At 43.5% G+C, this 27939-nt stretch overlaps 1 protein-coding gene, 1 long non-coding RNA gene, 1 other non-coding gene and 1 pseudogene across 3 annotated transcripts; 3 read left to right on the forward strand and 1 right to left on the reverse strand.

Moving 5' to 3' along the window:
• The first annotated feature begins 314 nt into the window (after nt 1-314).
• On the forward strand, nt 315-26369 carry LOC147996559 (uncharacterized). The gene is made up of 4 exons (XR_015676968.1): nt 315-500; nt 23334-23363; nt 23457-23506; nt 25618-26369. It is a non-coding gene; the product is annotated as an uncharacterized LOC147996559 (long non-coding RNA).
• On the forward strand, nt 8299-8420 carry LOC120101230 (small nucleolar RNA SNORA70; annotated as a pseudogene).
• On the forward strand, nt 8458-8861 carry Rpl10l4 (ribosomal protein L10 like 4). Its single transcript, XM_087642746.1, has one exon. The coding sequence runs from the start codon at nt 8487-8489 to the stop codon at nt 8787-8789; it is 303 nt and encodes a 100-aa protein (XP_087498872.1). The 5' UTR covers nt 8458-8486; the 3' UTR covers nt 8790-8861.
• Nucleotides 11740-11871, reverse strand: LOC120101282 (small nucleolar RNA SNORA17). The gene has a single exon (XR_015679337.1). It is a non-coding gene; the product is annotated as a small nucleolar RNA SNORA17 (small nucleolar RNA).
• Nucleotides 26370-27939: the final 1570 nt, after the last annotated feature.

Raw genomic sequence — 27939 nt, forward strand, 5'->3', positions numbered from 1 at the left:
GGTCGCTGCCACACCAGTCTCATAGAGAGACCGCCTATCTCACAGCTCTCTTACTGTGGACTCGATTAAGTCACCACATGAAAGAACACGCCACGCAATAACCTCTGATCCAACTGATAAAGATATAATTTGTCTATTTAGACAACACAAAATCCTGTACACACCCGTCCCTTAAAACTAGTCATAATAACCTATATCTATGATCTCCCAGCTCCTCCTCTCTGGCTCTCTCTCCTCCTCTTCCTCCCTTCTAAAACCTCTGTTCCTGCCTCCCTTCCTTCTTGTCCAATGACAGGCCTCGTTTTATCTTGGGTGCCTTCGCCTGCATAATAACATCAACTTTCACCATAGTAGGGAGACCGCATGGGTAATAGAGGAGAAAGCGACTGCCCACCCGTCATCTTGTTGGACTACTGCTGCATGACAAATCACCTCAGAACGTGCTGCTTTCGAACAACATTCTGCTTGCTCACGGTTCCGTGCACGAGGCCAGGAATCAGGTACAGTTCAGCTAGCTGGTTCTGCTTGCCTTGGCCCTGGCTGGTGTCGTTCACTGGCATGTGCAGGATAGAAATTTCAAGAACTCTTCCCTCACATGTGGCACCTCTGTGTCCCCACATGGAGAAGGCCAGAATTTCTCCCAGAATTCTCTGCCAAACCCTCTAGACATGGCTTCCTCTGTGCATTCTGAGTGTACTTCTCACCTGGCAGTGCATTTCTCAGTAAGAACATTTTGACAAAGAGGGGCGGGGGGATAACCCAGAGACTGCTGAAGTCCAACCTTAGTTACGAGCCACTTTTTGTCCCAGTCCACAGAGTCTCTGACACAGACAGATTAGATTTAAAGAAAGTAAGAACAGAGTTTATCTCTTGGCGAGGTGTGGCATAATTAGGAAGACACCTTAATGTCACCACTCGTCCCAGGTGGTCTTCTGGCTTCGTAATTTTGAAATATGACAGAAGATCCCAAGAGAGCAGGTTCTGGCTTTTAGTGTCCTCTGCATCTTAATCTTATGACTGTCGCTGTTCACCTTGGCGAGGTCAGCTTGCATCATGATAGAGCTACAGGAGGGATTTGTTAAATAAAAATGACAAAAGACTAAGATTCTGGAAACCAAACTGGTGTCATCCTGCCACCAGCCAAAGCCACACTGTTCATCTGACCAGAGAGATCAGGACGTAGACAGCAGCCACTTCTCCCAAGGAAATCAGCCTCAGTTGACATGTAGTGAAGCTCCTCTTCCTTAAAAACAAACAGAAAACTAAAACAGACAAGAGACAAATTGAAGAAAAACTATTGAACCTAGGACAGACTGATGCTATTATTATTAAAAATCTATTAATATAATAGTTTATTAACACTAACCTTTTATTTTTTATTAGTACACTTGTTGGTTCTTTTAGAAGGAAAGTAATTTTGAAATGAACAATCAACTTAAAATTTTTATATTATCTATCATTTATGTAATTATTTCTGTATCTCTATAGCACTCTTCCTATTATCTATCTGTCTGTCTATCTATTTATTATCTATGTATCTACCTATTTATGTATGTATCTGTGTATGTATATATGTATCTATGTATGTATCTATCATCTATCTATGTACTTATCCATCTATGTATCTACCTATCTGCCTGTCTATCCATCCATCTGTCTGTCTACCTATCCATCTATGTATGTATATACGTATGTATGTATGTATGTTTGTATGTATGTATGTATCTATCTATCATCTATCATCTATCATCTTTCTATCTATCTATTATCTATCATCTATTATCCATCTATCAATCATCTATCTACCATCTATCATCTATCTATCTTCTATCTATCTATCTATCTATCTATCTATCTATCTATCTATCTATCTATCTATGTACTTATCTATCTACCTACCTACCTATCATCTATCTACTTGGCATTTATTTGTGTTTGTGCATTTGTGCACAGAATGCACTTGCCTATGGAAGTCACAGGACACCTAGCAGCAGCAGGCTTTCTTCTAATAGCATTTGAATTCTGGGCTTGAACTTAGGTTGTCAGGGATGACAGCAGGCACCCTGGCCTATTGAGCCATCTTGCCAAACTATTTTTTGTCCATGCTTGTTCAGTCATTTGTGTCCATAACAACAAGTCTCCTAACTTAGCCCACTAGAACATTCATCTCTATTTCCTGAAAAAAGTGATTAGAGAATTATAAATAAATTAAATCACGATTCAATTATTTGATAGAGATAAATAGAACTTTAACTTTCTTTAAAGTTTCGCTAGTGAGATGGCTCAGCTTGCTGTGCAAGCCTGAGTACCCCGGTTCAATCCTGGAACTTCAGTGGAAAAAGGGGACTGATTTCTGAAAGTTGTCCTCTGATTTGTCACAAACTGTGTGGCATGCATGTGTCTCAGACACATGAATGTATACACATATGTGCACATACATCATGGACATAGTACACTCTGCCTTCCACAAACATATAAAACATAAAGGAGGTAATTGGGAAAGATTTTAAAATTTTAATTAATTAACTTAATTAATTCTGCATGTATAGATGCTTTGCTTGCAGGTATGTTTCTGCACCACACACACTCCTGGCATCTGTAGATGGCAGGAAAGGGAGTTAGATCCGTGGAGATTAGCATTACAGATGGTTGTGAACCAACATGTGGCTGCTGGATTTGAACCTGAGTTCTCTGGAGGAGCATCCAGTGATCTTAATCTCCTAGCCATCTCTCCAGCCCCTAAGAAGTCGCTCATGATCTGGGGGTGTGGTTTATGAGTAAAGAACTTTCTAAGTACGCATCAGGACCGAGTTCTATCCTCTGTGTCAACAAGTAAATAAGCAACTAGTAAAATAACATTTTAAATTTATACAGCAGAGCGAGTAAAAGCCACTTGGCTCTGTTGCTCCATCAATGGTGTAATGTAAAATGGAAAGGGTATGTGTTCAAGACAATGTGTTCCAGAAGCCATTTTCCTGAGTCCAGTCAAGGCAGATCTTTCAGGAATGAAAATGTTTTTCTAGAAAAAGGACTGATTTTACCTTTCTAAAGCTTGAACTCTACACAGAATGAACACAACACAAGTCCTGGGTGCTTGGTAGAGAGGGGTGGGGTTGGGGGAGGTCAGGACAAAAAGACAGAGAGGCTTATGTAAGGATGAGAAAAAGGTGACCTGGGTAAGAGAAGATAACCTTGGTAAATGGTGAGAAATAAGACCCAGGGCATTCTGGGATTTAGCTAATTGTAGAGACTTGCCAAGCATGGGTTTCATCCTTAGCATGAGAGATGGAGAGAGAGAGGGAGGAAGGAAAGGAGAGAGAGAGAGGAGTGTCATGTGTTTAAAGGTGATAGTCTCTTCTTCCAGTTAATTCATTGTTGAAAGTTCAAGACCTTTGCTATTATTGGTAGAACAAATGAGAACCAAACTACTACTTGACAGAATGAACTTTTTAAAGACTGGGGAGCTTATGGGAGGAAGAGACAGGTGAATCTCTATGAGTTCAAGGCCAGCCTGGTCCACAGAGTGAGTTCCAGGACAGGCAGGGCTACACAGAGAAACCCTTGAAAAAACAAAACAAACAAAAAACCAAAACAACAACAACAACAATAGCAATAGTCATAAAGAGGAAAGTAAAGAATGGTACTTTGCCATGAGCCCATTTCATAGAATTTATTAGTTTAATTGGGCAACTATATGTATCTGTTCATTTCTTTTTAAAGCATCTTTTTAGATTTATTTTATTTTAGATGTATGAGTGTTTTGCCTACATGTATGTCTAGGCACCACACATGTTTCTGGTGCTTGCGGAAAAAGGTATCAGATTTTAGGTACCTGGAGTTACCTACAGTTGCGATCAGGGCTGAGCCCAGGTACTCTGGAAAGGCAGCAAGTGCTTTTAACTGGTGAGCCTTCTCTCCAGCCCTGAATAGCTTTTCCTAAATGACATGATGTGTAAGCTACTTGAAGACAAAACGGGGCCTCCTGGGACCACACTGACTACAGACCTCTTTATCACAAATGCCCGTGGCTGCTTGGCCAGTAAAACTCAACTGCCATCTTTAGACTGGTTTTTCTTTCTGAATTTTTTTTCTTATTCTAAAAAAATTTTCTCACCTCCGACTTCCTGATCTTGTTCAACTCCACTTCCTCTTCTGATCATGTGTGTGTTAGAAAGCTAAATCAATGCCCCTGAAAAATTTGGATTAGTATTAATGATTATACAGTTAGCTTCTATACAGAAGCAAAGAGAAATAATTGCTTGGGATGTCTGAAAGTCCCTTGGTGCAACCCAAATTTGAATTTCGGAACCTGGTTAGAGATGGTTGTGAATTACCGTGTGGGTGCTGGGCATTGAATCTTGGTTCTCTGGAAGAGCAAGAGGTCACTGCTCTTAACCACTGAGCCATCTCTCCAACTCCCAAATTTGAATTTTAGGAGAGTGGGTAAGAGATGTGAAGGAAGTGATAACTTCAGTTTTTTAAGTTTTATCTTATTTTTATGTGTAGGGGTGCTTGCCTTTGCGTGAGTATGTACCACACTCATGCCTGGTCAGAAGAGGGCCTCAGGTCTCCTGGAAAGTGGGGTTACAGATTAGGAGCTGTCACAGGGCTGCTGGCAGCAGAACTGTGGTCCTCTGCAAGAGCAGCCAAGCTTTAAACTGCGGAGACATCTAGATTAGGCTCCAAATGTAATCTTCAATCCTGTGCGAGCTAAAGGACTCACAGTAGCACATTATCTGATTATAAGTTTGCCTGGTTTTCCTGGGAAAATTCGCAAAACCCTACTATTTAATGGGTTGTTTAGTATACTATGTTACACAGCCATCGAACCAGGCATTGAAGGTGTCGTCAAGGAATGCTACCCACTGAATTCTCCGGTTACACAGAAATAAGTCTACATTGAAAACCAAGTGCTACGATATACAACGATAGGTCTTAATTTAGCCACCCCTAGAGCCAACCCTTGGTTGTGTGAAAGTGGAGATTAAAGAGAACGGGATATGGATGTAGTTCAGTGTCTATAGACTTTATGCGAGGTGTCTGTAGAGTATGCCTGCTTATGCGAAGCACGGTCCGCAGTACTGAAAAATAAAGACTATTAAAGAGAGCCGGCAGTGGTCCCCGACGGTCACCTATGTGACTGCCCGCATGTCACACACACTGACTCATCTAATCTTCATGCTAATCCAGAGAAGCGGCACCTCAAAGAACGGGCGTGCTTCTTGTATTTGTTTTGCATATGGGGAGTCAGAGGTACAGAGAGTTACTAAGAAATTCGACACGGGGATACCCACAGCTAGAAGATGCAAGAGATTCTGCCTCAAATTTGCATAATGCTCCAGCCCTCAATCTAGCCCCGCCCTCCCCCCTCCCCCACCAGCCCGTAAAACGTGGCTCTTCTAAAAGTAATGATTATTAAAGAACAACTATAAATGGAAGCATGATAACGACACAGACCGAAAATAACTGCTCGCCTCAAATTGTATAAGCAGTTTTCTAACCTCAAAGCTTATTGCCCGTCATTCCTTGGAAACATGTTTCTGTACTAAATGAAACTGAGGGCTTATACAGTTTTAATGTACTTTGATGCGCTTCATATGGAAGAGAGGTAAAGAGAGAGCTTGCGTTTGAGCCTTCAAAAGTTATTTTCAGTGCGGTAAACTTTGCTGCACAATGTCCAACTGTTTGCCCGCAACTCTGCTGGCTGGGATAGCAAGTGGGCCACCAGCCAGCACTGCGCTGCGCCTTCTACCGTACTTAACCTTCCCAAGGTAGAGTCGAAGCATAGCTGTGGCTCGCAGGGCATTTCCTCTTTTTAGCCAGTGTGGGAGTTTGAGAAGGATTGCGCGCGTTGACTATTGGTTTGCAGACAGCAGCAGTAATATGCATTTCCTTATTATTGAGCATTTTCTTTCCGTTGCATAAGTGGCTTGGAATGCCTGTCTTGTTGTATATAACTCATCCTCTCTTTCTTCCTTCCTCCTTTCCTCCCACTTCTGTCCCGTGTAGCTTGCCATACCCATCACTTTCTGCGAGTTAAGCAATAGCCCCTGGCCTCGCTATTTCTTTTTGTCATTGTTGACCAGTATTCGTCGTCATTTTAAACTTAATGCAATAGTAAATGACTTCTCATGGACAGAAATTCTTTCCTTAAGGGAAGGCTCATTTTGAAGGTTTCCATCCCCCCAGATATATGTGCTATTAAAGCTGAGGGGGACCGTGTGTGTGGAAGATGACTTAGGGAGAGGGAGGTAGGAATGAGACGTTATGGAGGTGGGCGGGGTGAGAAACAGACATACTCTCCCATGGGAGAACGCCTTCCACAGAACATACACATGTGAAAGACATGAAGGCAGCAGGGGGACTATTTAGGAGCCAGAGGACAGCAGAAAGTAGAAGAGGGAGCAGAGGGAATTAAGGGGTGGCCCATGTGGGACCCATGAGTGAAAATGTCACAGCGAAGCCCACTGCCTCCAGTGCTAACCATCACAGTTAAAAATGGTTTCACACCTTTTAGACTATTGGAGAAGCACACACACTCATCTTACTTCTCTTTTTAGAGACAGACTACCCATCAGGCAATTGTCCACCATATCTGCCTAAGACGCATGATGCGAATGGCTGTATCTGTCTCATTATCTCCTCTTCTCTCCCCTCAAGAGATCTCACAGCTGCCTCAATTGAGGAACGAAATTCCCCTGGGCTAGCTTACTTCAAAAAAAATTTTTAGACTTTTTCTTTTCTTTTTCTTTTTTTAAACCACAAGCTTAATTTGCACCTAGAGCTTCCTATTTTTGACTCTCAGTGTTACCCAACAGATACCACAGCGCAACTGCTCCCGTCCACACGCGCAGGAGAGAGCCCCTGTGGTTCTGATTAGAAGAATAACACTAACCTCCAGAGATCTTGTGTTCTTATTTGCAGAATCCATCGATAATTAGTATAGGGGTTTAAAAAACCGTGTCTTTTTTCTCTCTGGCAAAGGAGGATGGACAAAGGTGGAGCATTTCTGAAAACTTGCTGTGCTACACAGTTGGGGATTTTTAAATGTTTGCCTGCAAACACCTTCTTTACTGTTTGTTTGAAACAGGGTCTCACCATCTAGCCCTGGCTGGCCTAAACATGCTATGTAAACCAGGCTAGCCTTGAATACATAGATCCACCTGCTTCTGCCTCCTGAGTGTGGAATTAAAGGCATATACACCATGCCCAGCACAACGTACTTATTGAAAACCTATGTGAATATATTATTTTCTTGTGGGACAGAGTCTCAGTTTGTGGCTCAGACTGCCTAGGAACTCGCCATCCTCCTGCCTCACTGTTTTAAGTGCTGGGACTTCAGGGCCACGCTGCCATTCATAGTGAGAGGTTTCACTTTGGGAAAATTTATTCAGCTTTTTAAAAAAGTATTTTACATGGTGTGTATGTGTGTGTGTGTGTGTGTGTGTGTGTGTGTGTGTGTGTGTGTGTGTGTGTGTATGAATGCATGCCATGGGTATATGTGCCAGAAGAAGCCAGAAGAGGACTTAGATCCCCCAGACCTAGTGTTACAGGTGGTTACAGTACCTGACATAGGTGCTGGGACCCAAGTTCTCTTCCCCTGGAAGAGCAGAAACACTCTTAGCTACCAGGTCATCCCTCCGGCCCTAAAAGTTTAGTTGTAAAACTTCAAAATTACAGCTGAATGCCAAGACATTGTTCACAACATTGCTTGTGAACTTACATCACTAACATCATCAATTATCAGTGTTTGGATTGATTCGCTTTGTCTTTTATTACAATATGATTTCTTTCTCAATTAGTTGACAGTGACCTCAAACATCCTAGGACTTTACTGGTCCTTAAATATCATTAAACAATAATTCCTATTACATATAATACATACATACATACACACACACACACACACACACACACACGGTATATAATACACAAAACCACAATACTGTTGTTTATAACCCACACCCAGATTTCCCCAATTCTTCCCAAATCACAAAGTTATTACAGTCCAGGTTTCCAGAAAGGCCTGTGCATTCATTCATTTGAGGTTTCTTTAACGAAGAACAGCTATTGCAGTCTTGCTTTGCTGTTCACGACACATGCTTTGACATTTCTCCTTGGTTTCCTCGGATGGAGCTTGGGTGCTGGAGATCGAGCGAGGCTGGAGCTTGGGTGCTGGAGATCGAGCGAGGCTGGAGCTTGGGTGCTGGAGATCGAGCGAGGCTGTCCCCACATGGATCAAGTGCCTTCTTTTCCCCTTCAACATTTTTCCTCCTCTGTAGACTCTTGCCTGTTTTCTTGAGATAATTAACTGTCTTAAAAGCAGCTGGAGAGTGCAATGGTTGCAAACAGCAGCCTCCTTGGTAGTGTATGTAGCCTATTGTCTATATGAGTTACCTCAAGGGAACTTGGAAACAGTTTTCTGGCAGTTGAATAATCAAGTGTCTGATAATAATTGCTGTCCCTGATCTAGGCTCCAGACAGGTATGCGTGGTGCCTTTGGGAAGCCCCAGGGCATAGTAGCCAGGGTTCACATTGGCCAAGTCATCATGTCTATCCGAACCAAGCTGCAGAATAAGGAACATGTGATTGAGGCTCTGCGCAGGGCCAAGTTCAAGTTCCCTGGCTGCCAGAAGATCCACATCTCAAAGAAATGGGGTTTCACCAAGTTCAATGCAGATGAATTTGAAGACATGGTTGCTGAGAAGCGGCTCATTCCTGATGGCTGTGGTGTCAAATATATCCCCAGTCGTGGTCCTCTGGACAAGTGGAGAGCCCTGCGTTCCTGAAGGCTTCCACAGTGCTCTCCTATACCCTATCAAATCATGTTCAATAATAAATCTCACATCAAATCTGAAAAAAAAAAAGCAGCTGGAGAGATGGCTCAGCAGTTAAGAGTCCTTGTTGCTCCTGAGGAGGATGAGAGATCAGGCCTCAACACCCTCAGGGCTGTTCACAGCCACCTGCTACTCCAGCACTGGGAGAATGCATGTCCCCTTCTGGCCTCTGCAGTCACTTGGCTCATGATATACATATGCAGAAAAAAACACTCATGCATTTCAAATAACGATAAATCATTTTGGGAAAATGTTTAAACATTACAATTGGCTTGTTGCTTGTGGTCACTTTTCTGAGTCTAGTGCTTTGCTTTTCTGTGATAAATTTCACTCAACGATAACTCTGATTTCACAAGCATGTTCCAAGGTGACACCCCAGGTCTCCCTCAAGGGTGTGACTTGCATTTCATCACTCAGGTTTTCTTTGCTTTGGGTAGGTTTTATCTGAAATTCTTATTTTCAGATGACTAGTGCTAGTATATCTTAAAAAACCAATTTTTAGCGTTATTTTATCTGCATGGGTGTTTTGCCTACATGTATGACTGTGTACTACATGGGTACCTGTTGTCTGTAAAGATGAGAAGAAAGTGTCAGACCCATGAAACGGGAATTACAGAGGGTCGAGGGCTGCCATGTGGGTGATGGAAAATGAACCTGGATCTTTTACAAGAGCAGCAAGAGCTCTCAACCTCTGAGCCAGAAAAATCAGTGTATTTTTTCAAAAAGAGGTTAATTACATGTCCTTGAATTTGTGATAAAAATGCATTTTAGCGGATTCTTGGCTCAATAGTCTTGGGGTCTGATTAGCTTGTTTGACAGAGACCTTGAGTTTGAGGCTTAAACGAAGTAAAAAGATGGGGTTAGGGAGATGGCCCCTCAGTCAACAGCACTGGCTGCTCTTGCAGAAGACTAAGGTTTGGTTCCTAGTACCCACATGGCAGCTCACAGCCATCTGCAGTGCCAGGTGCAGGGGATCCAATGCCTCCCTTTGGCTTCTGTGTGCACTAAGTAAGTGAGACACACACACACACACACACACACACACACAGACACACAGACACACACAGACACACACACACAGACACATACACAGACACACACACAGAAACACACACATAAGCAAAACACTCATAAACATAAAAATAAAACTAAATAAATCCTTAAAAAGAAGTACAAAGAATTTAACACATTTTAACTTTTTATTGGTTCTTTGTGAGTCTCACATCAGGTACCCCAATAACCCATTCATCCACCCCTCCACCTTTGCCACCTCCCCACAACAGAGAAAAAAAAAGCCTCTTATGGAAGCTGTAGTGTGTCATAGTGTGTCCCACAGTACACCCTTTTGTGTATACTTATCTGCTTGCAGATGTTCATTGATGTGAGTACCCTCAAAGGGACAAGGCCTCAGCTTCTGTTGCTCTACCAATATACTGGATCCTCACTGGGATTCTTCTCAGCTGTCCTGTTGTTGCTGTGTCAGGGAGATCCCGTAGTTTTGGATCTGTAGGACTAGCCTCTTCATGCACTCCAGCAGTTTATTGATGGGTAGGAGTTGGGGTGGGCCAACTCAAAGCCCTGGACTTGGTCAGCCCAGTGGCTCTCCTACTCTCACTCACAGGGCTAACTCTCCAGCAACCCCTGAAACCAGGGCCAGCTCTACCCTGCTGCCCAGACAAGGTGCAGGGTCACTCTTCCAAGGGTTGCAGCTGGTGAGGGGCCAGTTCTTCAACTCTCAGGACCCCAGAGCCAGCTTTCCCGCCTGCCTGCTGTAGGTGGTGAGGAATGAGGAGAGGAGGAGGGTATCACTCCCTCATCTGTGCCCTCACCCAACAAGCAAGAGGCAGGGCTCTTCTGCATTCACAGCCTCAGGCTGGCTCACCTACAACCCCCACACCAGGGCCAGCTCTTCTGCCTGCCTTAGGCATAGGCAGCATGGGGTGAGGCGAGGCATCTCTCCCTCACCCATATCTCCACACAGCTGACAAGTGGTGGGGCCAGCAATCTCATGCTCACATCCTCAGAAACATCTCCTACTGTGCTGCCCAGGCAAGGTTCAGGGCCCGCCCTCTTGAGTGCTTCCTCTGGTGAGGAGTAGGGCCAGTTCTCCTGCTCTTATGACCCCAGGGCTGTGTCTCCTGCCTGCTGAAGGTGGTAAGGGAGGAGAAGGGCATACCTCTCTCATTTCTCTATGCCACCTCAGAGGAGAGAAGTGGTAGGGTCAGATCTCCCACGCTCATGTCCTTAGGGTCAGCTCACCAACAACTCCTGCAATGTCAAGGTCCCGATCTCCAGAGTACTGAAGCTGGCTAGGGGTGGGGTCAGCTCGCCTGCTCTTCTGCCTCCAGGGCCAACTCTCCCATGATGCCCAGATGAGGGTGGGGCGGGTTCTGCACAACCTTCAGACATCAACATGTCCCTAGGCAGCAGCCTAGACTAGGGATGTCTGCCTGGCTGTTGGTGTCAACAGACCCCTGTTGCTGCACTACCACAAACCCAGACATGGCCCCTGGAGGCAGCACAGATCAGGACCCCCTCATGGTCCCAAGTGGCATCACTAGCTACTCACACCAGCCTGTTCTTACTACCCTCAAGTCTCCCGTTCTGCCTCTCTTCATTGTACACATCCTTCTGTTTCTCTTTCTCTTCCATTTGTTTGCCACTTACTTGCTTCTTTTAGTGGTGCCTGGAGTCTCTGAGTGTCTGGGGTCATCCCAGGAGTGGTTTCAGAAATGCTATGCGCCTTTGGTGTATTATGGCGCTGGGCAGGGATAATCTCAGACATGGTTTACCGCTGTAGGCCTGAATGGGTGCTGGACTGGTGGTCATCTCAGGCTATCTCCTTGTCCGGGTCCTCTGGCACTGGACTGGTGGGTATGGTAGGCTTGATTTTTTTTCAGGGTATGTTAAGCTACTGATAATTCAGATATTCGTAGGTCAGAACACGGAGCGTAGACGTAGCCTCTCTCCTCTCTGCCACCTACTGCTGCACGTGTGACACAGCAGCCACACCTGCAAGGCCTCTAGGGGCAGGACATGTACGTAACATGTAAGTCAATACACCTGTTGAAAACTGTTGTCATCCAGTCGCTTTAGGATTGGCTCATTGGAGAGGAAGTTCAAGCGAGGAGGGCCAGAGAGAGGGGGCGGGGCTTATTTCCTCTGTTTTCGGGTGTGGAACCTGGGGTTAAATCACCTAAGGGCATAACTAGTTGGGAACCGAGAAAATTTAAGGGACTCAACATCTGAATTCTTAGCCTAGATTTGTCCTTTAACGCTCCTTGAACTTCAGTTAACATTTTTGTTTTCTCAAAGAAATAGACATGTAAGAGAAGAAGACATGGTGAAGGTCTTCAAAATGCGTGATAGCAAAGATGTAAGACGTGAGAGAGCCGGTTACAATCTCAGGAACAATGGCGTCCTCTGGTTGATTTAAAGGGACAGTTGTAGGCAGGCACACGGCACATTTCTGGACTCCCAGTGTTGAGGACGCTGAGTCGGAATTGCTCTTTTCAAGGTTCTAGTTACTTCAAGTAATAAACCAATTACTCTTCTCAGTACCACCAGATGTGATAGACAGTTACTGTCCTCATTTTACAAATGAAAGCAAGGAAACACAGGATTATAGTACATCTTCCTTTTTCTTTTAGAAGATTTATTTATTTACTATATATAAGTACACTGTAGCTGTCCTCAGACACCAAAAGAGAGCTTCAAATCTCATTACAGATGGTTGTGAGCCACCACGTGGTTGCTGGGATTTGAACTTAGGACTTTGGGAAGAACAGTCAGAACTCTTAACCACTGAGCCATCTCTCAAGCCCCTATAGTACATTTTCTGTTTTTTAATCGATTGGTTACTTTTGTGGTGCCAATGTTCACACTCAAGTCCTCACTCTGCAGTGAGCCACACCCCAGCCACACCCTCTAAATTTATCAAGTGTCAGAGAGGGCTGAAAACTTTAAGGGATGTGTTTTGACCATTGTGGAATAATCTCTTATAGATGTATTTATCTATATGAGTGTTTTATCTGCATGTGTGTATACATACCATATACATACCTGGTGCCCACAGATGTCTAAAGAGGTTATCAGATCCACTGGAACTGGACTGACAGACAGCTGAGAATTACCAGGGCTCTGGAGTCTCAACCCGGGTCCCCTGAGAGAGCAGCAAGTGTTCCTGACCTCTGAGCCATCTCTGCAGCCTTTGTTTGATCTTAAGACTGACACGGATGTCAGTCTTTTGGGAAAATGGTTTCTTTATTGGTGCCCAGTTAATGAATAGACTAGCCACACTAAACTGAACTGTGCCTCTAACTGGCAATTTCCCAGAGTCACCAGGGACTATGCTCTAAGAGGATGACAATTTTGGTGAGACAACCACCGGAAATTTCCCTTACAGTACCATCAGTTGTTCCATATGGCTTTCTTCTGCCAATGTGAACTCTCAAGATGGCTTCCTGCAGGTTATATCATCCACAAAAAAGCTTATTGCTCCACCAAAAAAAGCTTATTGCTCTATGTAGGGGAAGCCATACGAGTGTGCTAGAAACCGGATATCTGTAGCCAATAGTTTCCTTTACCAACAGAAAACATTAAACTACATGCCTTATCTATGATGAATTTAGTCTGGTTTTCATTAAAGTAAAACAATGTAGCTATTGTTATAAAGTAATTTAAAAGGTCATTAGAATAGACTCAAATACAGTCTGTAACCAAGTAAATAATAGAAAATAGACTTTTTGATCAAGAGTGTGATCTAAGTTATCAGGCAGGCTTGGCCTGACAATGGGTTAAAGTTTAGCTGATGTTTAAAGTCCACAATATCTCAGACGCTTCTGTTTGTCCTAGAAAGATTTTTGGTTCTTTTTTTTTTTTTTTTTTCGGAGCTGGGGACCGAACCCAGGGCCTTGCGCTTCCTAGGTAAGCGCTCTATCACTGAGCTAAATCCCCAGCCCCCCTAGAAAGATTTTTGCCACAGTGCAAGTTGATTAGAATACTTTTTACCATCTAAATCTCCCCATGGACCTAGTGAAGATGTGTGTTCCTTGCTCCAGAGGGCCGTATCTACAGGTGTGACTGCAGGAGTAATTGGGACTGGTTTGGTGGGCCCAGAGAAAGACACTAGCTCATGTTGCTCCGTATGCTTCTGATGTGAGGACACAGGGAACAGAGCAGGGTTTGCTGTGCCTGGGTCTGAGCTTGTAGAGCAGGAAGGCAAGAAGCACAAGGCATGGGAGGATCAAAGCAAAAGAAGAGGGGAGAGAAGATGGCAAAGACACAGCGGGCTATTTGTGAAGCTCGCTGGTAAGCGGCATGACATGAGGTCACTGTACTCTAACTTTAGAATGTTTTCAGTACCCGAAGGAAACTTGATGCCTGTTGGCCTCAGCTGCCCAGACCAGTCCTTGACAAACACTTAATGGCTCCTTCTCTGTGCATGGACTAGGATGGCCACACCAGCACACTGTAACAATAAGTAATGTAATAATGTTGCATTTTCCCTTTTCTTATTTGCTACTTGTACCCAGGGTAGTGTTTTCCAGGCTCCTGCACTTTGTGATATATATTACACATCCTTTCCTCGTTTTTCTTTTCAGTTTGTCTTTTTTTTCAGACAGGATCTCAGGTAGCCCAGGATGACCTTGAGCTACTCACTCTTCGTTACAGGCATACGACAGCATTCCCACTCTGTTTCTTTTTACTGGGGAGTATTCTCTGACATGGATATACACTGTTTTATATCACTCATTGGTAGGCATCAGAGTTGTTTCCACGCCGATTCCTGTAAATGAAGCTACTGTGAAAACAGATGTGCACATTTTTGCCTGTTCATATCTCGTTCTTTATAAACACATAGGCATTAACTCGGTCACAGAGCAGTTCCATTTTTGCACTGAACAATTAATTAAGAACCTTATGGTTTTCAGAATCAAGAGAGGTCATGAAAGTTGTCTGCCTGGTTGTTCCACATTTGTTCATGGTCGCCCATTTAACTGCTTTTTATTTCTCAGAGGTTGCTAGCTACAGTTTCTCTTCCATTCCCCAGCCTAGTCATTCCTTTTTCTTCAAAGTAAAAGTTTTTCTAGTTTTACTGATCATTTTTTAAATACTGTTTTCCTGGTCTCCATTATATGTGTTTCTATTTAATTTTGGATTTAATGTGCTGTTTTGTTTTCCAATTTCCTCTGCCCACTTCCTTCTCCTTTGCTTCTTCCCCCTTTCCTCCTCCTGATCCTCCTCTGTCTTCTAGATCTCTTGTAGCCCAGGGTGACCTCAAACTCAGTTTGAGAATGCCTGATTCTTCTAATTCCACCCATCAAGTGGTGGGATTACAGCTGTGTACTACCACACCTGTCATATTATTATTATTATTATTATTATTATTATTATTATTATTATTAACTAGGCAAAGCTAGTTTATTGTATCCAAAGTCCCAGCATAAGTTTATATAAACCAGGCATCTGCCCTATTATTATTATTATTATTATTATTATTGTTATTATTTCTAGTTTCTTTATTAAGAAAAGGCTCAGGGGACACACAAGAAGAGAGAGCAAAAAGATAGCAAGAGCTTGAGGAACAGGAAGACTGCTGTGAAATCAAGTCTTCTGGAAACGATGGGGAAGCCCTCCTGCCATGCCTCAGTACTGTGACTGTCTAAGGATGACCTGAACACTAACAATACCAATAAACAAGGCATTGTAAAGTGGGGAAAATTCCATGAGGCTCTACCCTAGACAAAGACTACAGGCAACTAAAGACTGCTCAGGGAGGGGGATTTAGTCATCCTCATGGATAAGCCCTTAATTTGTTAGCCGATTCTAAGTGGTCATCCCCCAAATCATTTGTATACGTACAAGCAACACTACGTGGACTCCCAAGGCTATATTTATATACCTGTGCATTTATACATATATAATAATAACAATTAAGAAAGAAGCCATGGATTTGAGAGGGAGCAAAGAGGGGATTTTTGGAAATGGTAGAAAGGGAAAAATGAAGGGGGGATGATATTTTAATTAAAAAAATAAAAGTGTTATTATTAAATGTGTATTTTATATTCATGTTTTACTTCATAATTTTTTGAGATGCAATACATTTGTTAGATAGGCTGGAGCTAGCAATGCAGACCTGGCTGACCTCGGACTCACAGAGACCCACATGCCTCTGCTTCTCAAATTTTTTTTTTTTCGGAACTGGGGACCGAACCCAGGGCCTTGCGCTTGCTAGGCAAGTGCTCTACCGCTGAGCTAAATCCCCAACCCCGCCTCTGCTTCTCAAATGCATGTGACATTACACTGGGTTTTATTTTATAATAAAAAAAAGTATGGGGTTGGGGATTTGGCTCAGTGGTAGAGCGCTTGCCTAGCAAGCGCAAGGCCCTGGGTTTGATCCCCAGCTCCGGAAAAAAAAAATAGAAAAAAAAAGTATGTGTCTCTTTCTGTATCTGGGTTTCTGGATGTGATTTTATCATCTTATGAGGTGGGAAAGGGCATTTCACACCCTGGAGTTGGAGTTACAGGCAATTGGCAGCCACTTGATGTGGGTGCTGAGAACCAAACTCAGGTCCTGCTGGTGCTCTTAACCACTAAACATTACTCTGGCCACCTTTGCTAATTTCAGACAGAAGTTTAGTTCATTGAATTGACATTTGAAAGTTTTTTTCTTCTTTAAACACAGATGTTCACACCTGTGCACTGTCTGAAAACTCTGGGAGTTGTATCTCATAAAGGTCAAACAAATAATCAGGGTAGGTAACTTAGACACATTTCCATTGAAGAAGTCTTACAAAGTTTGTGAGACATAGCTCTTAGAATTTACCCCAGCGTAGGGTTAAGGGACGGTTAACAATTGTTTTTAGTTACTAGTTTGAAGGTTAGTCTTGGGAGGTGTTACCTACCTGGTAATTTTGGCTTTCTCTGTAATCCAGGGACCAGAAAGAATAGAATTCAGGACTCTAGGACCTAGAGAATTGGTTTAGGGGTAAAGATTAGTGGCTGCTCTGCCAAAGAATTTGGGTTCCAGTCCAAGCACCCACGTGGTGGCTCACAATGGTCTGAAACTCCAGTTCCAGGGGATCCAATGTCCTCTTCTTACCTTGGTGGCACCATGCATACATGTGGTGCATATTTACACAGACCGGCAAAACACCCATGTACACAATGTAAAAGTAAATAAAATCTTAAGAAAATAAAAATAGGAATTCAGGGCTCTGCCCCTAGAAATGAAAAGGGTCAAGGTGTGTAGAGCGTGGACAGAGAGCTTCTTCCCCAGCAACCAAGTGTCACATTCTCTCAGTGGCATGTGTACCAGGCATAGTGGTCCTATCCCCCATTATGCAACACACAAGGGGTTGTCACAATGTGTCAGATCATTGCTTCCTTAATCATCCCTAAAAGAGGTTCTAGGGAGCTGGCTCAGTGAGTGAAGTGACTGTCATGTAAGTGTGAAGACCAGAGTTTGGATTCCCTAACCGACTGAGTGTGTAGACATAAGCTTGTGGCTCTGGCTCTGAATGGCCAAGTCGGGAGGCAGAGACAGTAGGATTCTGGGAACTCGCTGGCCAGCTAGTCTAGCTTCAAGCTCAGTGAAGAAAACCTGCTTAAAAAATAGGTGGAGAGTACTAGAGGGAGATATCTAAATTTAACCTTGGGCCTCCACAGCTGACCCCTGTGGAAGGATTGTTGGATCCCCCAAAGGTATCGAGACCTACAGGTTGAGAACACTGGTTTAACAGTTCTTGGAGTTTTCCAGTGGAATCTGTAGGGGTTCTTATACAGAAGCTTGTATCTGCAAATAAGAATGCTCTGGCATCTTCCTTTTCTAGTTATATTCCTTATTTTTGTTATTGCTGAGTTGTTCTGGTTGAGACTTCTAGTACTAAATTGAATAAGTCTGGAGAAAGGGGACTCCACTTAAACTGGTTTTCATGGAAAGGGCATTTTCAACTAAGTCAAGCTATTTAATTTGAAGCAATATCACACTCTCAACACAAAGCTGAGTATATACACACACACAGACACACACACACACACACACACACACACACACACACACACACACACACAGGCCATGGATGTCACCCCATTGGTAGAATGCTTATCTAGCGTGTACAGCATCCTGGTTTTCATCACCAGTATATTTTAATGGAGAAAGACTGGAGGCAGAGCATCAGGACATCAGGAGCTCAAGACTGTTCTCAGCGACATGGTGAATTGAAGCCAGCCTGGGTAACATGAAACCATACTCAAGCAAACCAAACTGAATGCACATGCCTTTAAATATGCAGCAAGCCCCAAGCCTTTGTAGGTTTCTTTAATGTCTGAATTACTGAACAGGTGGTCTTATTATGTCAACGTAACTACTCACCACTTGTGGTTCATTCCAAGGTCTTCGACATAGAAGACTAGCATAATGTTGACAGAAAACAGGAGAAATACCATAGTCTTGGGTAAAGGCAGTGAGTGTATACTGTTATTCTTTCCATATACATTTGAATTGCTTTGAATGTTTATTATTATTATTATTATTATTATTATTATTGTTGTTGTTACTATTGAGAGAAGGTCTCACTGTATAGTTTTGGCAGCCTGAAGCTTACTATGCAAATCAGGCTGGCCTTGAACTCATGGAAACCCACCTATCCCTGCCTCTTGAGTGCTGTGATTTAAGGTATGTGTAACCATGCCCAACATTTGAATACCACTATTGATGGGAGTTCCAGATGGCAGTTCTCAGCCCATTTACAGCTGTAAGTATGTGCCACTTTATCAAGGGGTGTGGTCGGTTATGTAAACATATACACCAGATGCACACATACAGTTAAGTCTTCCACTTGGTAGCTTTATGGAACCCAACCTTTATAAAATGTTAGCTACATGATGAGGGCCACAGCGCCTGCCTCTTCTTTGTGTTAAGAGTGTGATATTGCTTCAAATTAAACAGCTTGGCTTAGTTTAAATGCCCTTTCCGTGAGCACCAGTATAAGTGGTGTCCACTTTCTCCACACTTACTCAATTTGGTGCTAGAAGTCTCAGCTAGAACAACTCAGCAATAAAAGCAAAAATAAGGAATATAACTAGAAAAGGAAGATGCCAGAGCATTCTTATTTGCAGATGATAAGCTTCTATATAAGAGCCCCTACAGATTCCATTGGGAAAACTCCAAGAAGTGTTAATCCAGTGTCCTCAACCTGTAGGTCTCGGTACCTTTGGGGGATCCAACAATCCTTCCACAGGGGTCATCTAAAGCCATTGGAAGCATAGATATTTATATTACCATTCAACTTAGCAAAATTACAGTATGAAATAGCAACTTCATAAAGAAGAAAGCAATTTTATGGTTGGGAGGGCCACCACACGTGAGGAACTGTATTAAAGGGTTGTGGCATTATGAAGGTTGAGAACCACTTGGGTTAAAGGCTTTCAGCAAAGTGGTAGGTTACATGTGAATGAACATATACAATCAGTAGCTTTCATGTACACCAAGGGCCACCGTACTGAGAAAGAAACCAAGGAAGCAACCCTCTTCACAAGAGCTCAAACAAATATCTTGGCGTAAACTTCGCCAAGGAAGTGAAAAGCCTGTTTTCCATAATAAAGAATGATTCTTTTCGGGTTTGACAGGAGAACACTGAGAAATATTTCAGGTGAAGTATCCTTTAGTAATACTGGCCATCCATGGCTGGGATAGGAGATCCAATGACCCAGCAGAACAAAAGACATTTCTTACTTGTAAAGGGAAGAGAATCTTTGACTAGAGCTAAGGCCTTATTACAGGGTGAATAATGTGTCTCAAAGCCGCTATGTTCTGGTCGCTTAGAAAAGGCAGGATATAAGAGGAAAAATGTTGCTTTAGGTTAGGGCAGTGAGACGCTAGGGCTATGGCTGCACTTTTTTCTGTGCTTTAACTTTTCTGATAGTTATAGCTGGGAGCCTGCCTGCTGTCTCTGGGGTGGGAGAGAAGATAGATGGATAATTCCCTCTACAGAAGCAGTATCTGTGATCTGATATCGCAGCCCTTTTTGCTTACATGAAATGAAACAGCTTTATGGAACCGGGGTTAGAGGAAGGTAAAGCCCAAGGGATTATGACACTGATGTCAGTTCTGGCTACTTCCTGCTGCATTAAGGTGGGGTAACTAAGGGCAACACAGTCCCCCTTGATCCTATAGTTGGTTAGTTGGTGTTCCTTGAGTCAGGGGCTGGTATCTGTATTTGTATGTTAAGAAATTGTTATTCTTCTGAGTCTGTGTGGCATGCTGGATGGATAGCAGCAGTCTAGAAAGGGTCCTATGGATATGTGAACCAAAATGGACATTAAAGGAGACACAACCAGTGTGAGCTGAAGGAAACTATGAGCATCTAGCAGGACAAAGAGACAAACAGGAGTGCGGTTAGAAAAGTCAGAGGAACTCTGTATGGGGGAGAAATATGCTTAATATATAATATATTCCTGTTGCAGGATATTGAATCACACTGTGAACCCTGATATTGTGTTATTTAATGAAAAAACATTGTGAGTTGTGGTATGACTCAGCTCCTAGCACACACCTTTAATCCTTCTGGCTGGAATATGGACACATCCTTAGCACACACTTTTAATTCCGAACAATGAAGGTAAAGGTAGTTTGTAGAAGGAAGCACCCATGTTTGAAAGTGATGTCTAATTGAGCGACAGGCAAAGCAACGAATCAAAGAAAGACATGACAGGATAGCATATGCTCAACTCTCACCAGAAGAAGAAGGGAAGCTACTTAAGAGAGCAGGAGAGAGAGAGAGAGAGAGAGAGAGAGAGAGAGAGAGAGAGAGAGAGAGAGAGAGAGGAGGAGGAGGTGGAGGAGGAGGAGGAGGAGGAAGGGGAGAAGGAGGAAGGGGAGGAGGAGAAGGAGGAAGAAACAGTTTTTACTGGCACAGTTTTATAGGGATAGGTTGATGAGCTAAGAAGCTAGACACAGGTGGAGATAGAATGACACAGAGAACAAGAAGGGGCCAGAAGGTTAGAACATATTTTCAAAGTTAGTGTAAGGCCAAGGAGAGCAATTCACTCAGAAGTCAAGAGAAACCAGTTTGAATCAGTCAGCATGGGGAAGAGCTTGAGTCACAACATCTGGGTTGAACCAACCAATAGTGTTCAGAAAGAACTAGAAAAAATGAGCACATCCAGCAGTAAGTCTCAGAGGCTGGGAACATTCTACTTGGATTAGCTTGTATGGAGGCTAGAGGATTCCAGGACTAGGCCTAGGTTAGTAGACTAAGGCAGTGAGCCTCCAAGATAACAATGACACCAGGCAAGTAAAAGATACTTTTACAAATATGTATATGAAAGTTAAAACCAGAACCTAACTTTCAATGGTATTTATTTATGTCGTTGTTTATTAGTAAGAGAAATTTTGGCTTTGTAGCCCAGGCTATCCTCCAACTTGTTATGATCCTTCTGCCTTAGCCCCCGAGTGCTGAGATTACAGGTGTGTGCCACCAGGCCTTGCTTATTTTTGTGTGCTTTTGAGAAAGGATCTTAATAAGCCAGGCTGGCTTTGAAGTGGCAACAATCCTCCTGTCTGAGTGCCAAGTGCTGACATTACAGGTGTGTGCTCCCCACCTGGGTTCAAAGCCTCCCTTTCAACTGAGGACCCTCTTGAGTGTCTGCTAGCTGTAAAGTATGGCTGTCCCAGTTATACACACAAGGACAGAGAAAATGGCAGATTTAGTCTATGGTTTCATTGTGAGGCAGTCTGGCCAGGATACAAGCTACATCTGTCACTTTAGCCTTAGTTATGACCAAAGAGCTTCTCATGACATTCCTGTGGCTTCTTGTCACTTCCACAGACTTGGGCCGATGGGCAGAGCCTTGTGGTTTCTTCTGGATTGAAATGCCATTAGTGATTCGTGAATTGTACTTGCAAGCAGTTTAAGCCTTCACTACTGATTCATGTGAACTGCACTGCTGATATCCTGACAATTGGAATCACTCAAAAGAACAATATCTAAACAGGCCTACACTCTTGTCCTATTAACCTTTTCTTCCTACTATCTCTGGTGGGTGGTGGGCTAGCAGGGAGGGTAAAGGGTTAAGAACCCTTATTGAAGTAGGTTTTGAAATATCAAAGCCTACACTTTTCCATAATGAATTTGGGGAAGTGTTAGTACATGTATTTATTGCAGTAGTGTGTATAGAATGTGTCCTTTAGAAGGAGATGCTCCCCTCTTCAGTAGTTGACACTGTCTCAGGTCTTATGACTGGTGGGAGATTGCGGATTTTTAACTGTGGAGGCTGATGTCTGCTTTCTGTTTTCTAGCGCTTGACTTTGTCTGCAGTCAGTGGTTATGTTTCCTCTAAGAATTCTGTAGTACGGTGTCCTGCTGGCTCTGTAGTAATCCACTTCCGCGTTGCTTTGACTAGTAACTGTTACAGCCCTGTTTCTACCTTTGTGGAATTTGTCCTCACCACTAATGTAGAGGAAATGAGTATCGCTGTAGCATCATTTCTTCCAGTCTAGCCCGGCCTTTGGAGAAATAGCCTGTCTGAAATTCTCAAGAAAATAATGGCTACTCTCCCATAAAACCTTTCTTTTTGAGGCAGGATCTGAGGCAACCTAGCATGACCTTGAACTCAAGCTACAGATCAGCTTGACCTTCAGGATCTCATGCTTTCACCTCTTTAGTAAGGATAAAAATAAAGATTATGACATAGGCCTGTACCACTGAACATGCTTTTACCTGGTGCTGGGTCTTGAACCAAGAGCTTTGGGAATGCTAGACAAGTATTCCAGCTGTGCTACATCTCTAGCTCATTTGTTTGTTGTTTGCGTCTTTCCTTCCTTCCTTCCTTCCTTCCTTCCTTCCTTCCTTCCTTCCTTCCTTCTTTCTTTCTTTCTTTCTTTCTTTCTTTCTTTCTTTCTTTCTTTCTTTCTTTCTTTCTTTCTTTCTTTCTTTCGACAGAGTTTCTCCGTGCAGCCTCAGCTGTTCAGAAACTCATTTTGCAGACCAGGCATTCATTTATCTATCTATCTATCTATCTATCTATCTATCTATCTATCTATCTATCTATCTATCTATCTATCTTAGAGACAGAATTTCTTTGTGTAGCTTTGGCCGTCCTGAAACTTGACTTGTAGACCAGGTTGGCTTTATACTCACAGAGTTCTGACTGCCTCTACCTCCTAAGTGCTGGGATTGAAGGTGCGTGCTACCACCCAGCACAGCATTTACTGCTACTTACTTATTTCTAGGGAGCTGGATATGGAATCCAGAGCCTTGTATACTCTAGGCGAGTGCTCCACCACTATATCATTAGTCATTTTTTTATGGGTTTTGTCTTAAGAGAGTTTCATGTAGCCTAGGCTGGCCTTGAACTTGTGATATATCTGAGAATGACTCTAAACTCCCAATCCTCATGGCTCTATCTCCTGACTGCTCAGATTATAGTCTGTGTACCACTATGCCAGATTGAATCAATTATTTATTTTTCTCTATTTTTCTTTTGAGACAGGTGTGCAGTCCACGATGGCCTTGAACCTATGTTAGTCCTCTTGTCTTCACCTCTTGAGTGGTAGAGTTGCAGACAAGTGCCACCGTGCAAGGCTAAACATTGATTCTTTCCTTGTTTTCATAGAAGCGTTATGTACAGCAAACACAGTTCCTAAGCACCCTCTGAAAACACAGGTAAGCTTTCTCCCTCGCTCCCATCCGTTTCCCCGTCCTTACTCACTCTGCCCAGGCATTCCGGCTCCTCTGCCTTTCTTATTCTACGCTATGATGGAGCCTAAGCTTTAGTGAGGCATCCGGATCTGAAATTGGACTGGCTTCAACTTTTAAGAAGATGGGAGAAGGGAAGTTGAAAAGGCTGAAGACCGAAGGTCTGAGATGTAGGAAGAAAATGAAGAAAGAGTAATGGTATGGATGAGGAGGGAAAATTCTCGAGGGAGAGCCATCTGAATCCTTAAATTAGAAATTCAGAATAAACAAATACCAAGAAGCACGCACCTCATATGCATACCCCTTTGTTTGTAGCTTTCTGTAGGGTGGTCAGGACAGAGGCCAGACACAGTGTAGTTTTGTCTTTTTCTCTCTCCCTTTCCCTCTGTGTGAGTGAGTGTATAGATGGCAAGGTACCCCAGGGTATCCCTGATTGGACTGAAACTTGCTTTAGCCTTCTGAGTGCTAGGATTGCAGGTGTGGGCTCTATATCAGTCACCACAGAGAGTTAATGAGTAAGACAGGAAGGCACAGAGATGGGGTGATTCACTGAGAAGCAAAGTCTTATGTTATTGAGGATTAATAAGAGAGTTTTTTTTGGGGGGGTGGGTATTCAAGTGCTAAATTTTCAATTAGTCACTTCGAAGGTTTTCTTCTGTCTCCAGCTCATTCAGTTGACCAATTCTTCCTGGGAACCAGCTCTTCAACCCTGTAACAGGAGTCTCAGCTGCTTTCAGCTGGTAGTCTGTTTTTATTTATAACACTGCTCCCTTCCAGAAAACAAGAGTAGGTTAAGCTTGGAGTAATACTCTAAAGTGCGTGAGGGCCAGAATGTCTAAAGCCTGGGAACAGAAGGACAGGGTGATTAAAATCAGCGCGAAGCTTGCTGACGTACTCGCAGGAAACTTCTAGGGACACATTAAAATGGAAACAAAGAGGTCACGTTTAAGAAAAGGACGCCAACCTCGAATTTCTCTTAATCTGCAAAAGCCAATTCTCTTTACAGTCAATAGCCTTGGAAAGGAAAATTAGCCAAGTGCACTAGTGTTTTTGCTGGCTGCCAGCTCCCCAGCATCCGGACACATTGTTGCACTGATTTTCTCATTATGGGCAAGCAGGAGCCTGCAGTTTCCTTGCTGAAGCTGAAGGGATCCGGGCAGATGCGGATCACAGGCAATTGCTGTGTGACTCATGGCTGAGGCTGCGAATCTTGGGAGTTGAAGTGAGGACGAGGTGGGAGGGGTTTCCCTTCTCAAAGCTGGTGTTGGGAGGTGTTCTAAAGTGAACTCCTCCACACACCCTGCTTTTAATGAAAGCTTAGTACTTAGCTAAGCTCACTGGCTTTCTGGAGAAGTCTGTGCCTGTAGCTCCCCGCCTTTCCTCACCACCTCTTTGTGCTTTCCTGGGCTACTTTTATTTTTCTGAAGCTTCCCCAGTTTCAGGTTTTAGCATATGTGACTATTTAGAGCTAATCGCCACTCTGTAAAGCTTTCCTTATTGAGGTGTCTAAACAACTCTGTGGATTTAACCCATAAAATACTGGTTACAAGACATTGGGAAGTATTAGGATTAGTATTAGGTACCCCATTACAGACTAGATTTGCCATGTACGGGGTAGTATGGCCCTAGACCTGCTGCCTCATTGCTGGTATCCCAAGGCAGCATTCATTCTCTTTTCTCTATCATCCTTTTTCTGCCTTTTTTTGGGGGGGGTTCAGCGAGAATTTCTCTGTGTATTCCTGGGTCTCTTGGATCTTGCTCTGTAGACTGTGCTGGCCTAGAGCTCAGAACTAGAGGGTCTGCCTGCCTCTGCCCCTTGCGTGCTGGGATCAAAAGCATGCACCACCATAGCCTGGCATCCTCTTCGTTAATGTTAGGATTTCTGCTCTGCTGGTTTGCTTTTCTCACGGGGCTATTGTGAGATTTAATAATGCACAAGGAAGTATTGTACATTTCACAGAGTCTTGTGGTATTGTTTTGTGATCATAACAGTCACCCCTGTCCTGATTTTGAATGGGGATCAAGGATGATATCATTGAAGGAAATGGGGCATGTTTGTTTGTGATGTCTCTGTGCAGGAAACAGGAGGAGAAACCGTGAACCTGTACTGTTTGGCTTAATCATCATCATCATCATCATCATCATCATCATCATCATCATCAGCAGCAGCAGCAGCAGCAGCAGCAGCAGCAGCAGCAGTAGCAGCAGCTGTCTTTTCATAGGACTTTAACCAGTGTCAAGGGTTCTCTGTGTATGCACACAACGACGTAGAAATAGCAGCTATTTGGAGGATTACTTGTTATTCATTATATTGGATCCCCCAAACTGTGTGATTTGCTTTTTTAAACAGCTATTTTGGAATCTTGGTCCCTTTCCCTAACAGTCTTCAACATCCTCTTTTCTAGAACACAAGTGTCTCTTTGCTGAAGTCAAGAGCCACTTGGAGCTCTCTATGGCTAAAGTGATTTTGTTGGCAACTACTAACTAGTAGTGACTAAAGATTACAGAGACTAATGGATAACTATTTTTGTTACTGAGCATTTCATGAGCCATTTTTTCTGTGATAGTTGTGTGTCTATTTGTGTGCATGTATATATAAATGTTTGCCCATTGCGTGTGTATGTGTGTCTGTGTATGTTTGGTGTGTGTGTGTGTGTGTGTGTGTGTGCACTATGGTCAGAGAAGCTGTAGAAGACACAACATTGGGATATCTGGAGTAGATGTTTGTTACCTGTGTTAGGTTTCCATCTCAGGATGACAGGGAAGGTTGACACATGCTTTCCAGTTGTCTTTATTTGGGCTACTATTGTTATGATGAAACACCATCATTAAAAAAGAAAAAAGCAAGTTGGGGGAGAAGAGTTTATTTGGCTTACATTTCCACATTCATAGACCATCACTGAAGGACGTTGGTACAGGAACTCAAATAGGGCAGCAGCTTGGAAGCAGGAGCTAATGTAGAGGACATGAAGTGGAGCTTCTTACTGGCTTGCTCCCTTGGCTTGCTTAGCCTGATTTGTCATAGTACTTAGCACCACCAGCCAGGAATGGCCCAACCCACAATGGGATAGGCCCTCCCCCATCAACCACTAATTGCTAAGAAAGTGCTCTGCAGGCTTACCTACAAGCAAGTTCTATGCTGGCATTTTTCCAGCTGGGGTTCCTCCCTCTCAGATCACTCTACCCTGTGCCAAGTTGACTTAAGATTAGCCAGTCCATCAGATGAACACATCTGCCCACTGCTCTACACACAATCTATTCAGAACTCAGATTCCTGCCTCTTGCTGCCTGCCCATCATTTTTGCTTGGGTTCTAATAGGATTTGAGTTAAATTTAAAAAAATAGTGGAGTAGGCTTTTCTCTCCTGAGCTCATAGTTAGACAGAGTGGGCCATTCTTTCCTTCAATTCCCCTCACTCGTTCTAATCCCATGTAGTATGACATCCTGGGTGTTACTTCCTTCACTGGAATTTGTAGGATGTACAACCTTCTGGGACTAAGCATCCATCCAAGGACCAGCACTGACTCCCAGTGAGGACAACTGAAAACTAGAGGAGAATCTATGCTATGTTCAGGAAGCATTGTAGACAGGTAATAACCACAGACCTGCCAGCCTCCTTCCAACATCATCCTGTCATTCCACAGTCAGCTGTCCCTGCAGGCATTAGTTTGTGGTAGTGGTAGAGCACGGCCGAGTAGCCATAGAGTTGAAGTATCTCCTCCTGCAGGGAGAAGGCACACTCCTGAGTCTCAGGGAAACAGATTTCACAAGTTTGGAAAAGTTAAAGCTTACAAGATGCACAAGATTCCTCAGCCTCCCCAACATTATAAATGCAGGGAATGGCTGCTGGGGATGGCGTAGGGATTCTCCATCTGGCCAAGGTGCTAGGAAGAGACACTCTGGACATTCAGAGGGGCTTCCAAGTCCTGCATGGAGCTCCAGGACCTGGGCTTTTCTGAGTCATCCCCTGCACTTAGGTGAGCTTTCCAGTGATGCCTCTGAGATATCCTACTCCCATAAGTAACTAAGAAAATCACCAGTTCGCCAAGTTGGACTTCGATGGGACAGTGACTTTGGCCTGTTACTGGTGCCCTATGTGGAGTGAAATAGATGTTTGCTCCTGTTTCTTCAGGAAGGTTCTCACCCAAGAAGCATTTTCTTGAGGCTCTGAGTTCAGTCTCCAGCATCACGAAAAGAACATAAGGCAAAAGCCAGCCGTCTCTGTCATCGTCATGTTAGGTTAGCCCTGAGTGTGTGCTTCTGGTTCCAGGATCTTGCTATCTACTGTGTTTTCTGAGTGTCCTTCAGAAAAGCTGCCTTTGGCTCAAAACCAAAGATGAAAAGAGAAGTTACTGTTCCCCTCCTTCTCCACCTACCACAGGACCATGACACGACCCACG

The sequence above is a fragment of the Rattus norvegicus genome, chromosome 2 (genome assembly GCF_021556685.1).
Source record: "Rattus norvegicus strain SHRSP/BbbUtx chromosome 2, alternate assembly SHRSP_T2T, whole genome shotgun sequence".
NCBI classification, from domain to species: Eukaryota; Metazoa; Chordata; class Mammalia; order Rodentia; family Muridae; genus Rattus; species Rattus norvegicus.

What these genes read in the sequence shown, in the direction of transcription:
- Rpl10l4 (XM_087642746.1), top strand. Translation starts at nt 8,487, where the DNA reads ATGCGTGGTGCCTTTGGGAAGCCCCAGGGCATAGTAGCCAGGGTTCAC.